At 44.9% G+C, this 13,874-nt stretch overlaps 1 protein-coding gene across 1 annotated transcript in view; it reads left to right on the plus strand.

Moving 5' to 3' along the window:
* Positions 1 to 2,642: 2,642 nt before the first annotated feature.
* The window catches only part of LOC310870656 (ATPase family gene 2 protein homolog A-like), a gene marked incomplete at its 3' end in the record, with an annotated part of 22,230 nt that continues 10,998 nt past the window's right edge, over positions 2,643 to 13,874 (plus strand). Inside the window, exons 1-3 of the mRNA XM_083781926.1 lie at positions 2,643 to 2,851; positions 7,754 to 7,807; positions 9,689 to 9,768. Coding sequence (XP_083638052.1) covers positions 2,666 to 2,851; positions 7,754 to 7,807; positions 9,689 to 9,768 — 320 coding nt within the window. The 5' untranslated portion in view covers positions 2,643 to 2,665. The remainder of the gene's footprint in view (positions 2,852 to 7,753; positions 7,808 to 9,688; positions 9,769 to 13,874) is intronic.

Below are 13,874 nucleotides of genomic sequence, written 5' to 3' on the forward strand. Positions count from 1 at the left end.
ATGACCTAAACCCGACAGGAAGTCAGAGACTCACCCGCCTACATTGTGCTCCTCCACCACTGAAACTAAAGTTCAAATGCATGTTTGACACACTTTGTCACTTTGCGCAAACCACGACAAATAATTAAACCTTTCCGGGTCCATTTTGACCCTTTCACAGTTAGATGAACACTCCAGATTTCATGGTGTACTGCATACATGGGCAACTTCACTTAATTCAGACTCAATCAGACTACTGATATATTATTGCTTTCAGCTGTTACAATTGCAAACATGACCGCTTTTATTACTTCAGCTTATATCAGTAGCTTAATGACTAGTATTAAAATGCTATCGTCTGTTTTCTATGTATTTGTATTTAGTTCATAAAGTCAACATAACTACAACTAAATGCATTTGGAATAAATAAAATCTTACTTTTCAAGATTCCAATTAAAAAATAGCAAAAATAGCTGATCTACGTGTCACACTACGCGTGTTTTGAGATCGGCTATTTTTGCTACGACAGTAATATGCAATGTTGCCCTCTGGAGTGAGTGTGGCAATATAGTGTTCTCTCCATCGTCAAAGTTGCCCAACTTATCCTTATAAGAAAGTATATGATGTTGAGACAATAAAGACTATTATTATCATTATTATTGAAGGTGGTAACAGTCCATTTGCTCAGTACAATATTTCGAGGGCATTTAGTTGACACAATGAAATAAAAATGGTGATAGTATTCCGTGTGGGGCAGACAGCCTGTCACAGCCAGATTTGGGAGACCAGTAGCTTTGTTGTTGCAAGGAAAGCGGTAAAATGAGACTTTCGTGGTTGTTTTCGTCTCAGATTTAGTCAGACGGAGGGACACAGTATAACTCTATGGGGACACAAAAGCAACACAAAAGTAGGACCCGGAAGTATCTCTGGAGGTGGCGCTCACGTCACGGCTAAAATACTGAATTGCCATCAATGGCGTAAGAATAAATGGCACCCTTTTCACATTGGCCTATGATGGCACCACCAGGAGGCCACAACACTGACCTGGCCTGGTGGAGACCTGTTCCCTGAGGGGCACTTTTTCTAGTTTCTCTCTCTCTCTCTCTCTCCCTCTCTCTCTCCCTCTTTTCCTTGAATGCTGGTTCTCCTCTCCACCTGTCTCCTTTGCTGGTTTGCCTATCATTGTCTGTTTTACCATAATCTCTCTATCTCTCTTTTTTCCCCGCACTGCTTTCCATCAGGCTTCTTATCTCTCCAACAGCACCCCCCCCCCTCTCTCTCTCTTTCTCTCTTCTCCATTCACTCTTTTTTTCTCTCTTCCCCTTTGGACCCCTACCTCTCCCTCCCCTCCTCTCTCTCTCTCTCTCTCTCTCTCCGTGCTGTCCATAAATTGTTCAGCGTGTGGTATTTACAGTATGTGGCCGGACGCCAGGTTTCCATTAGGTCCTCCGTTCCCCGGAGACGGCGCCGGTGGCCTGGGATGTGTTGCATCTGGGGGAGGGGGGGGAGAGAGAGGGGGAGAGGGAGAGAGAGAGAGAGAGAGAGACAGACAGACAGAGAGGGGGGGGGGGGGAGAGCAGCGTTGCCATGTCTGCTTATTATAAGCCATGTTGGGCTTGTTGTTATTCAGTTTTTTTCTGTAAGTTCACTTGTAAACATTTTTCTTACTATAGTTGTGTGTTACTGCTTGCTTATAAATGGTGTATTCATTATTGTTTAGCAAGGTGGTTCTCAAACAGTTTCATGTTGAATACCGTACAATTATTATACATTTCTGAATAGGGCACTCAGGGGACCAATCCCCCCCCCCCCTCACCACACACACAAACACCAGATATGCATTGTTAAAATGTTTAAACATCTATCTATCTATCTATCTATCTATCTATCTATCTATCTATCTATCTATCTATCTATCTATCTATCTGATCTACAAGCTCACAAAACCTTGCGACGCTTTGTGAGCTTGCAGATCTGCTATTTTCAAATGGCCGGTCTATAGGTTTAAAGTGGCCTATTCGTTGCTTCTTTTGGGCTCATCTCCATAGACCCATGGTTGCTTATTTCTTTCTGAAAATGTGTCAACACCGGAATTCAAAATGTTCTTGAGTAAAGGTAGAACAGTATTGGCATCAAAGTGTACTTAAAGTACCAAAGGTTTTCAAACGTATAAGAAATCTTTTGAAAATAGCCAAAATGTGTAATAGGGCTGAAGTGGTCAATGTAGCCTATGTTTTGTAATAATAATCAAAATCTACAAAATAATAGTAACACATGCAGTGGAGTACAAAAGTACATTATTTGGATCTGAGATGTACCGGAGTAGATCAAATCAAAAGTACAGTACTTAAGTAAATGTACTTACGGTAGTTGCTTTCCACCAGGTTGCTGAGTGCTTTGTAGATGAGCAGAATGTTGCAGTGAATTTTGTAGTGAATTGTATGACTACTGGTTTCAGTCATTTCGATTCCCACAGAAGCCTTCTGTGGTAGCATGCTGTGCGCCGGAAATAGCAGATCTACAATCTTTTAGCTTAGAGGCATCTTCCAGAAACATGAATGGTCTCAGATCAATACAGTCTTGAAATTTTAATTTAGCTTCATTCCATTAACATATCGTTTTGTTTTGTTTCACGCCTCCACCACCACCAAACCAAACCTAGGTGCGCTGGTCCGACGTGGGCGGCATGGAGGAGGTGAAGCTCAAACTGAGGCAGGCCGTGGAGTGGCCCCTGAGGCACCCCGAGGCCTTCGCCCGCATGGGCATCCGGCCCCCGAGGGGGATCCTGCTCTACGGGCCCCCCGGCTGCTCCAAGACCATGATCGCCAAGGCCCTGGCCAACGAGAGCGGCCTCAACTTCCTGGCCGTCAAGGTGAGATGAAACCTATAGCCCCTAACCCTATAGCAAACATTAAAGGTTTTATGACATTCATTTTCATTTTTTTTTCTTTTTCTTTTAGGTTTTATGACCTCAATTACACCCAAAAAACCTGAACTTTGAACATTCAGTGGATTTTCTGTGGTCTGAAGTTTTCTTTGGGGTTTTTTGGGCCTTTTGAGCTACAATGAAAACAGGCAACACAGTGAAACAGTGACATCTGCTGGCAAATCCCATTGACATATATGGGATTTGCAGTAAGTGATGTCACTTACTGCCGGCAAATCAGAGCACCTGTTTGAGCCAGAAAACCCCACATCACAGAAAATCTACTGAATGTTAAAAGTTCATGTTTTTTGGGTGCAATTGAGATTAGAAAACCTAAAAAAACAAGAACAATTCCAAAACCTTTTTTTTAATGTCACAATCCCTTTAAATATGCATTATGTCATGGTTAAAAGTATTGTGTTGCTGTATTAACTAAGTTTGCCTGGGACCTCCTGGGCCCCTCACAAAGACCCCTGCCAGATACACTACTTTTAGACAAATATTAGGATCTTAGCTTGCTTATGATTCTTGATGACTGTTTCTATATTTTTATGTATTACCTTATATTGTTCCTGCCTACTGTAAGTTACTCTGGATTAATAGCATTTGCTAAATGCCTAAATTGTAAATTGAACAACATCTTTTATTTAGAAACGTATCAAGTATGGATATATTTTGCAGTCCATTGGCCCACGGCCCTGTCAACCCTCTCTCTCTGCATTGGGTTTGGATATATTTTGCAGTCCATTGGTCCACGGCCCTATCAACCCTCTCTCTCTGCATTGGGTTTGGATATATTTTGCAGTCCATTGGCCCACGGCCCTGTCAACCCTCTCTCTCTGCATTGGGTTTGGATATATTTTGCAGTCCATTGGCCCACGGCCCTATCAACCCTCTCTCTCTGCATTGGGTTTGGATATATTTTGCAGTCAATTGGCCCACGGCCCTATCAACCCTCTCTCTCTGCATTGGGTTTGGATATATTTTGCAGTCAATTGGCCCACGGCCCTGTCAACCCTCTCTCTCTGCATTGGGTTTGGATATATTTTGCAGTCAATTGGCCCACGGCCCTGTCAACCCTCTCTCTCTGCATTGGGTTTGGATATATTTTGCAGTCAATTGGCCCACGGCCCTGTCAACCCTCTCTCTCTGCATTGGGTTTGGATATATTTTGCAGTCCATTGGCCCACGGCCCTGTCAACCCTCTCTCTCTGCATTGGGTTTGGATATATTTTGCAGTCCATTGGTCCACGGCCCTGTCAACCCTCTCTCTGCATTCGGTTTGGATATATTTTGCAGTCCATTGGTCCACGGCCCTGTCAACCCTCTCTCTCTGCATTGGGTTTGGATATATTTTGCAGTCCATTGGCCCACGGCCCTGTCAACCCTCTCTCTCTGCATTGGGTTTGGATATATTTTGCAGTCCATTGGCCCACGGCCCTATCAACCCTCTCTCTGCATTGGGTTTGGATATATTTTGCAGTCCATTGGCCCACGGCCCTATCAACCCTCTCTCTGCATTGGGTTTGGATATATTTTGCAGTCCATTGGTCCACGGCCCTGTCAACCCTCTCTCTGCATTGGGTTTGGATATATTTTGCAGTCCATTGGTCCACGGCCCTGTCAACCCTCTCTCTCTGCATTGGGTTTGGATATATTTTGCAGTCCATTGGTCCACGGCCCTGTCAACCCTCTCTCTGCATTTCATTCACTTCAGACCCCTGAAGGACTCTGTCGTCTGACCTTTGACCCCGTGTTTGTCCTCTCTCATTCATCGCCCCGTTCTCTCTGTCTCCACCCCTCCACTCTCCCCAAACCTCCCATTGTCACCCCCCCCCCCCCCCACAGCACCCCAGCCTCCCTCCCGCCCACCCGCCCGCCCGCCTGCCCGTCAGGCCCTCGCTGATGGAGGTTGATTGATCAGCTGGGCGATTTGTTGATTGGTTGGATATTTAGGCCACTGTTGCCGTGTTGCGATTGTCAGGATGTGACAGCAGTTCTCAGCCAGTGTCATTTAAGCTGTGGGTCAAACGAGGATGTTTTCTTTGTTTGAAACATGCACGCACGTACACATGCACGCACACAGCATGCACACACACATGCACGCAACAGGGTTAACTTGTTTTTGTATGGCTTTTTTCTTCCCATTCTTAGGACTGGATTATTTCAATTCTGTTTGGATGGAACGGCGTAATTCTATATTGACGTATTGATACTTTTTGCTTAAGTAGATCAATTGAGTACTTTTTTTCTTTTCTTCTTTTCCACTACTGGTTGTTTGGCAGACAGAGGGCTGCGGCAGAGTAGTATCAGGTTTTTCCAGTGCGGTGGTGTGCTCTGACAGAGATATGTTATCCACATTTAAATGTGGACTCTTTAAGGCTCAGCCACTTCCTCTGCGTGAAAAGCCCTATTATCAGTCTGTCAATGTCAGCTTCCTTCCCCTGCAACCACACGCATGCGCGCGCGCGCACGCACACACACACGCACATACACACACACACACACACACACACACACACACACACACACACACACACACTCGGCTTAGTCCATGGGCTTTGAAAGCACCGTGTATTTGCCCCATGGCTCTGTCCCAGAAAGAGAACCTGGACCATAATGTGTCAGTCAGTCAGTCTCCACACTTATCTGAGGAGACAGAAGACTTGCGAGTGAAGAGTCTACTCTCCCACACAAAACGCACGTACAGTACACACACACACACACACACACACACACACACACACACACACACACACACACACACACACACACACGCACACGCACACACACATAATCGCACACACACCCTGCCAACTCAGAGGTGTTGAAAGGGTGGATCGCAGAGCCAGGAAGTACTACTGATGGCTGAGTGGATGTTTATCTGCCTCGGAGGGGGGGGGGGGGGAAGAGAGAGAGAGAGAGAGAGAGAAAAGATAAAGACAGCCGTTTGCTTGAGCAAGGCACTAGCCCAGTGGTTCTCAAACAGTACTGTAACATCATGTACTATACTGTGCTCGTACTGTACTGTACCCAGCCCCATGTCACAGAAATTAAGAATTGAAATTCCGTACATACACGCCTAGAAAACCCCAAAATCCGTACATATCACATGACTGCTGTTTTCACGGCGACCGAGGCGTGGCTTTCACTAGTACGGACGGAAGTGCTATTTCAGCTTGGCTGGGGCGGGCTGGGTGAGTCGGGGTTTGACATTGTTTAGCCTACTATTCTGTCCATATCGGGTTACAACTCGGACGGGGCTGAGTCGGCTCTACCGAACGTCGCAGCGCCTGACACGGCAACTCGTGGCCCCTTTAGGGCCGCTAGGCGGTGTCTCCCATCGCTCAAGCACACACTCACTGTAACCATAGCATAGGCTAACATTAGCTTTAGTGCACACTGTTTACCTTTTGCCTGAAACGTTTACATGTCGGGAGCGATGCAAGACAAAGTCACACATGACATCCGAACTTTGGATGGATGACCTTCACCAAGAACAGCGCTCCTAGATACTGTCAGCATTTAGAAGGGATTTGTAGAATCGTCCTCGGGGTCTAAATGGGTTAAAGTACAAAAAGTACTCATTATGCACAATGTCCCATTTCCAGTTTTCAAATTAAACACCTTTTAAAAATAGCAGATCTACAAGCTCACCCCAGCTAAATAATGGGAGAGTTGGTAACCAAATGGACCCATATGGGTTTCATTTTACGCTCCCAAGAGTGAAATGATTGTTAAATATCTGAATTACTTAATTTTACAAGAAGTCTACATAATTAGAGAATATAGAATAATTGTTATTTTGATTTTTTTTGTTATCTTTCCTGTATATAAAATTGAAGAGATTAATTTTGATAATGAGTAGTTTAAGTTGAAGCACAGAAGTCGGCGACTAATTATTTAATTAGAGAGGGGTGGGAGTACATGCGTTTTTACTTCTTCTCACTCCTTTTCGGATATGCTTAAGAGTTTTTTTTCGTCTTTTTCTTTGTTTCGTTTTCTTATATTTTCTTATATATTTATATATTTTTTAATTGTTCCTCCTTGTAATTAGGAAATGCAAAGGATTGTTTCAGTTTTTATTTATTTTCATTGGCATATTCGAAATAAACATGACAAACAAACAAACAAACAAAGTTGGTAACACATCAATACAGCATGGAATTATGGACGAAAACAAACACATCTTTAGTCTGGGGTCTGAGAGGCTAGATGTCATGAAATGTGGCTCAAATGCAGAATAAATAGTGGGCCCTGGTATCAAAAAGGTTCAAGACCACTGCTTTAAGGCGTTGCCTGCTTAAAACTACGAGCGTAGCGTCTCTGTCAGGTCTTATTTAAGATTGTGTCGTCATGACAATGAATCACAGCCATCTGATGATAATGCTGTTCATGTGGTCGTTTGACATTACTCCTCCCAGCAGATGTCTTGAACAAGATGTCCCGACCATATGTTTTCTGCAGCATTCCCCCCCCCCCCCCCCCCCCGTTTATTTCACAATCCCACATTTTTATTAAAAAATAAAAAATAAAAAATCTTTTCCCCGGGAAGAATAACTCTATCGTTGCTGTCGGGCAGAAACCTCTTATCTCCATATTTTAACTTTTTTGTGTTGTAAATTAACGCCATGTACATGATCATACGACAGCGTCGTTAGGTGTTTCATAATGCCTTTTCTTTTCCCCTATAGATAGATTAATCCCCCTATGAACATACAATGACATTTTGCACTAAACAACATTTCATTGTATGTTTCATACAGTGACAAATAAAGATGTTATCTAAGGCCCAGCCAGAAACCTTGTTGCATCATTCAAGCTTTTTTTTTCCCCTTTTTTTTTCAGGGCCCAGAGTTATTGAGCAAGTACGTGGGAGAGTCTGAGCGAGCTGTGAGAGAGGTATGTTTTATAATCGGTTATGATCCAGTCTGATGAAAACGAGGGCATAACCTCTTATAGTCTCGTCCTGTCCAGACCGGGATATTGCAGATGTACTGAGATGTAGTGGCGTAAAGGTCCACAAGATTCGTTACACCACCAAGATACCCATGTACCTGTCTAAATACTTCCTTAATGTAAACGAAGTCCACACCCACAACACCAGAGGGAGTGCAACAAACCATGTACAACCCAGATTCGGCACAAACAAGGGACTAAATTCTTTTCGCTCCTACGTATGCCACCAAAATGTGGAACGCCCTACCAACAGTCATTAAGACATGTGAATCCCTTGACTCCTTCAAAACCGCTCTCAAAGGGCACCTACGGATGGCTGCAATTCGAAACTGGCCTCTGTAAAATCTGAATCCCCCCCACCCCCCACCCCCCCATTTCCCCTCACTGTATATGTATTTCCCTTTTTGCTTCCTATATGATGAATTCCTGTTCTGTTCTTTAGCTACATAGAAATGTCTATTTGTATGTCTCTAAATGTTTTGATGAATTGAACAATGTGGACCCTGTTGTAAACAAGTGTAATGCTTAATTGGGTCGTCCACTCACAGTTAACAGTCTTTGTATTGAGTTTGTGCTTGAAATGTACTGTAAATTCTGCAAACTGTTAATAAATATTTCAATCAATCAATCAATCAATCAAAGGTACTGGAAATTGGAAAGACTGGTTCCATTTGATTCCATTTGAACACTCTCAGACTCACAGACCTGTTTTTCAGGGCTATCTATGTATGTGTTTCTGGTCATATTATTTTCTGCCCACAAAAAAAAGTACTGTACCTATGTAGGCTACTTAGTAACCTCCCACCACTGGTCTCGCTCTGCTCTGATGTGGCCATGTTATGTATTGTGTCTGACTCTGGTCTGACACGGACATGTTATGTATCCTATCTGACTCTGGTCTGACACGGACATGTTATGTATCCTATCTGACTCTGGTCTGACACAGACATGTTATGTATCCTATCTGACTCTGGTCTGACACGGACATGTTATGTATCCTATCTGACTCTGGTCTGACACAGACATGTTATGTATCCTATCTGACTGGTCTGACACGGACATGTTATGTATCCTATCTGACTCTGGTCTGACACGGACATGTTATGTATCCTATCTGACTCTGGTCTGACACGGACATGTTATGTATCCTATCTGACTGGTCTGACACGGACATGTTATGTATCCTATCTGACTGGTCTGACACGGACATGTTATGTATCCTATCTGACTCTGGTCTGACACAGACATGTTATGTATCCTATCTGACTCTGGTCTGACACGGACATGTTATATATCCTATCTGACTCTGGTCTGACACGGACATGTTATGTATCCTATCTGACTGGTCTGACACAGACATGTTATGTATCCTATCTGACTCTGGTCTGACACGGACATGTTATGTATCCTATCTGACTCTGGTCTGACACGGACATGTTATGTATCCTATCTGACTCTGGTCTGACACGGACATGTTATGTATCCTATCTGACTGGTCTGACACGGACATGTTATGTATCCTATCTGACTGGTCTGACACGGACATGTTATGTATCCTATCTGACTGGTCTGACACAGACATGTTATGTATTGCGTCTGACTCTGGTCTGACACGGACATGTTATGTATTGCGTCTGACTCTGGTCTGACACGGACATGTTATGTATTGCGTCTGACTCTGGTCTGACACGGACATGTTATGTATTGCGTCTGACTCTGGTCTGACACGGACATGTTATGTATTGCGTCTGACTCTGGTCTGACACGGACATGTTATGTATTGCGTCTGACTCTGGTCTGACACGGACATGTTTTGTCTCCCAGGTGTTTAGGAAAGCCAGAGCCGTGGCCCCCTCTATCATCTTCTTCGATGAAATCGACGCCCTCGCTGGTGAAAGAGGAAGGTCAGTGAGTTGCCTTTTTTTACTCCTAAAACGAGTGATCCAACATCGGTGCCCTTTTGAGAAGAAAGAACCCCCAACATCCCACTTCACGTTTTAGATAAGTCTCTGTGTGTAGAGACTGTTGTCATTTCGTCTTTGCAGTCGCGCAAATTTATCCTAATATAAATAGAAATCATCTAAGCATATATAGCTTGCTGCTTAATAGAAATGGATATTAAAAAGTTCAATGTAAAGATATTTTAAAATATGTTTTTGTGAACAGAAATGCCAGTTTCCTTGCTGATTCCGGGAGCTGTAGTTCCAGACTAGCATTTGGAAACGATAGAATTCAATATTCTTCCACAATACATCATCTCTGGCTACGCGAGACTGTTAAAATAAATAAATAAATAATACATCACTGAAGTCGTCATATATCAGCGATTCAGATTCCATTCCATTCCATTCTCTTGCATGGTGTACAGTACCTTAGTGGGTCTTTCTGTAGTGGCATTTGGGGGAGAGGAGAGCAGGCTTAGTGTCCCATTGGCCGTGGGGCTTGGTGTCCCATTGGCTGTGGGGCTTGGTGTCCCATTGGCTGTGGGGCTTAGTGTCCCATTGGCCATATAGGGCTAGTCTTCCATTGGACTTAGAGGCCAGCCAATCATGAAAATCTCACCGCTCTGCAAGCTGATAATTAAATAACTAGCGTGTTACTATACTCTCGTTTTCAACGCTGGGGTCATTGTCTGTCAGAAATGAGTAATGCACATTCTGGAATACTGGAATCAACTGAAATGTGTCTGTGGCCTGTGTCACTAGTCCCCCCTCACTCGCCCCTCTTGTTTTTCACAATGACTCACTTATTGTGAACGGACAGCACCACCGACATTACCCCGAACGAAGGGAACTCCACTCTGCATGACTGCACTGTCAAAGCCCACTTTTCGTGTTCCCATGACGCCCAACAAGACTTTGGGACTTCTTTTTCTTTTTTTGGTGTGTGTGTGGGGGGGGGAGACGGACGGACGGACGCACAAAGTGCTTATGTTGTCCGGAGGACGTTCAATGGGATGGCACTGGGAACATCTGTGGCTTAAAAGAAAGAGAGAGAGAGAGAGGGGGTGGAGCGGACTCACAGATACCTCTTTGTGTGCGTCCAGTCCATCAGTCCATGGCAGATGGAGGGAAGGCCTGGACCAGGGGTCACCAACATGTCCTTACATGGACAAATGTGTCCGTGGCAAAGACTAGGTCTTGTTCTAGATTTTCTCTTTTACACACCATTATATTGTTCTTATTTTGATCATAACACCAACTTACTGAATGTCAAGTCTCCAGATATGGCAATTATTTATTATGAGACTATGGCATATTAGGAGATCAACTAGTACTAGTGGTTCTCAAATGAGTTAAGGGCCGTTTGGTTCCATTTGAACACTCAGAGTTACAGAACTGTTATTCAGGGGTATCTATCTATGTGTTTCTGGTCATATTATTCTCCGCTCATTTTTTATGTCCGTGGCAAAGATGGAAGGATAAGGATAAGGAAAACTTTATTGTCCATCAAATTGACATAAAATGGAAATTTGTCTTTGGCAGACCGACAGTCAGTTACAACAATAAAACATTCGATAAAATACACAGATGCATTCAAATACTATATAAAATGCATTCACATAAACACGGCAATGTTTATGGAATGTTGACAGGAATGTCCACCACATGCCAGCATGACGATGAGCCCTGGCCTACGGATCTCATTGGCCCTCTGCAGATTTAGTCTGGCACCTCTGAGTTGTGATTGGATTTCACTCCCTCCGAAGTATAGTGAGGGACCAGTCAGGGTCCAGTATAGTGAGGGACCAGTCAGGGTCCAGTATAGTGAGGGACCAGTCAGGGTCCAGTATAGTGAGGGACCAGTCAGGGTCCAGTATAGTGAGGGACCAGTCTGGGGCCAGTATAGTGAGGGACCAGTCTGGGGCCAGTTTAGTGAGGGACCAGTCAGGGTCCAGTATAGTGAGGGACCAGTCAGGGTCCAGTATAGTGAGGGACCAGTCTGGGGCCAGTATAGTGAGGGACCAGTCAGGGTCCAGTATAGTGAGGGACCAGTCAGGGTCCAGTATAGTGAGGGACCAGTCAGGGTCCAGTATAGTGAGGGACCAGTCTGGGGCCAGTTTAGTGAGGGACCAGTCAGGGTCCAGTATAGTGAGGGACCAGTCAGGGTCCAGTATAGTGAGGGACCAGTCTGGGGCCAGTTTAGTGAGGGACCAGTCAGGGGCCAGTATAGTGAGGGACCAGTCTGGGGCCAGTTTAGTGAGGGACCAGTCAGGGGCCAGTATAGTGAGGGACCAGTCAGGGGCCAGTTTAGTGAGGGACCAGTCAGGGGCCAGTTTAGTGAGGGACCAGTCTGGGGCCAGTTTAGTGAGGGACCAGTCAGGGGCCAGTATAGTGAGGGACCAGTCAGGGTCCAGTATAGTGAGGGACCAGTCTGGGGCCAGTTTAGTGAGGGACCAGTCAGGGGCCAGTATAGTGAGGGACCAGTCTGGGGCCAGTTTAGTGAGGGACCAGTCTGGGGCCAGTTTAGTGAGGGACCAGTCTGGGGCCAGTTTGAGGGACCAGTCAGGGTCCAGTATAGTGAAAGACCAGTCAGGGGCCAGTTTAGTGAGGGACCAGTCAGGGTCTAGTATGCAATTATTATGGGGCGGATTTTTGTTTTTATTTGCTTGGTGGAAATGTGCCATCCACACAGCGGTTCCAGACTAATATCTCTCAATGATAGGCTAATATCTACATTGCACAGAAAAGTGCTGCTAAACCGTTTTTCTTTTTTTTTTTTTTTTTCAGATATTTTTTGCGGCTTACGCCTTTTATTGGTTTTTTGAAGGGACAGACAGTAGGCTGACAGGAAACGGAAGAGAGATGGGGGAAGACATGCAGTAAAGGCCGTGTCGGGCTCGGGAGTCGAACCCGCGGCACACTGCGACTGGATTACCAGTCGGGTGCCCAGACGGTTACGCCACCGCCTGGGCCTAAACCGTTTTTCTACCAAACTCTTAGGATTTAGATTTAGAACATTGGTTTAGAACAGTGATTCTCAGACGTTTGTGTTTGAAAGGCAGCGTTAAGCCTCAGTTATAAATGGTGAATGGTTCAGTTTATATATCACCTTTATCCAAGGCACTTTACAGAGATTGTGCATTACATTCACCCATTCACACACACATTCATATGTGGCAGAGGAAACCATGCAAGGCACCAACCTGCACATCGGGAGCAATTAGGGGTTCAGAGTCTTGTTCAAGGACACTTCAACCCTAACTCTGGGGGAGCCTGGATTTGAACCGGGAACCTTGTGGTTCCCATCATCCGGTCACTCTACATACCCCTGACCCACTGACGCCCCAGTTGTACTTAGTTGCGGGCCCATTCCATGCTCAGCAAATAGCAGATCTACCAGCTCACTTGTGAGCTTGTATATCTGCTATCTACGTCCTGTAACACCAACGTGCAGCCGAGTATAAGTCAGGCTTTGTGGAACAACGGCCCTCTCACATGCAGAGAGGGAGGGAGGGGCCGCACCCGAGACCACTCTGCAGTGTGAGAATTGCACTTAGCGGCGATCGATCTATACAAGGTTATTTATTGGTCTTCGTTTCCTGGTGTGTTGTTTTTTTCATCTTTTATTTGTATTTTGGAGGGGCGCCTCTGGAGAGGGAAGCCTGGAGCTCTCTGGTGGAGCTATTGCCCCCGCGACCCGACTACGGATAAGCGGTTGAAGGTGGATGGATGGATGGCTAGTTTTATGTCAATGTGCCAACTGCCAACACAAACATTAAATGCCATTGACAATGAATGGTCAGCTTTGAGTGTTAATGTAAACACAAACATTGCGTAAACATAAACATTTGAAGACAAAGGTGAGGACGCAAAATTCTGATTGAGATGATGTATGATGATGTACGATGATAAGAGTGCCCCTTCACTTCAAACAGGTGTGATTTTTGTGGCTCACGCATGCCTGCGGGATTGGAAAAAAGTAATCAGCACAACCTGCGGACAGGAATTTGGGATTGATTTTAAGAGTAAAGAATAGCACCAATAGAAGTCCTGACGTCACTCGATCG

Source organism: Protomyctophum parallelum (genome assembly GCF_964188405.1).
Source record: "Protomyctophum parallelum genome assembly, chromosome: 14".
Taxonomy (NCBI): Eukaryota; Metazoa; Chordata; class Actinopteri; order Myctophiformes; family Myctophidae; genus Protomyctophum; species Protomyctophum parallelum.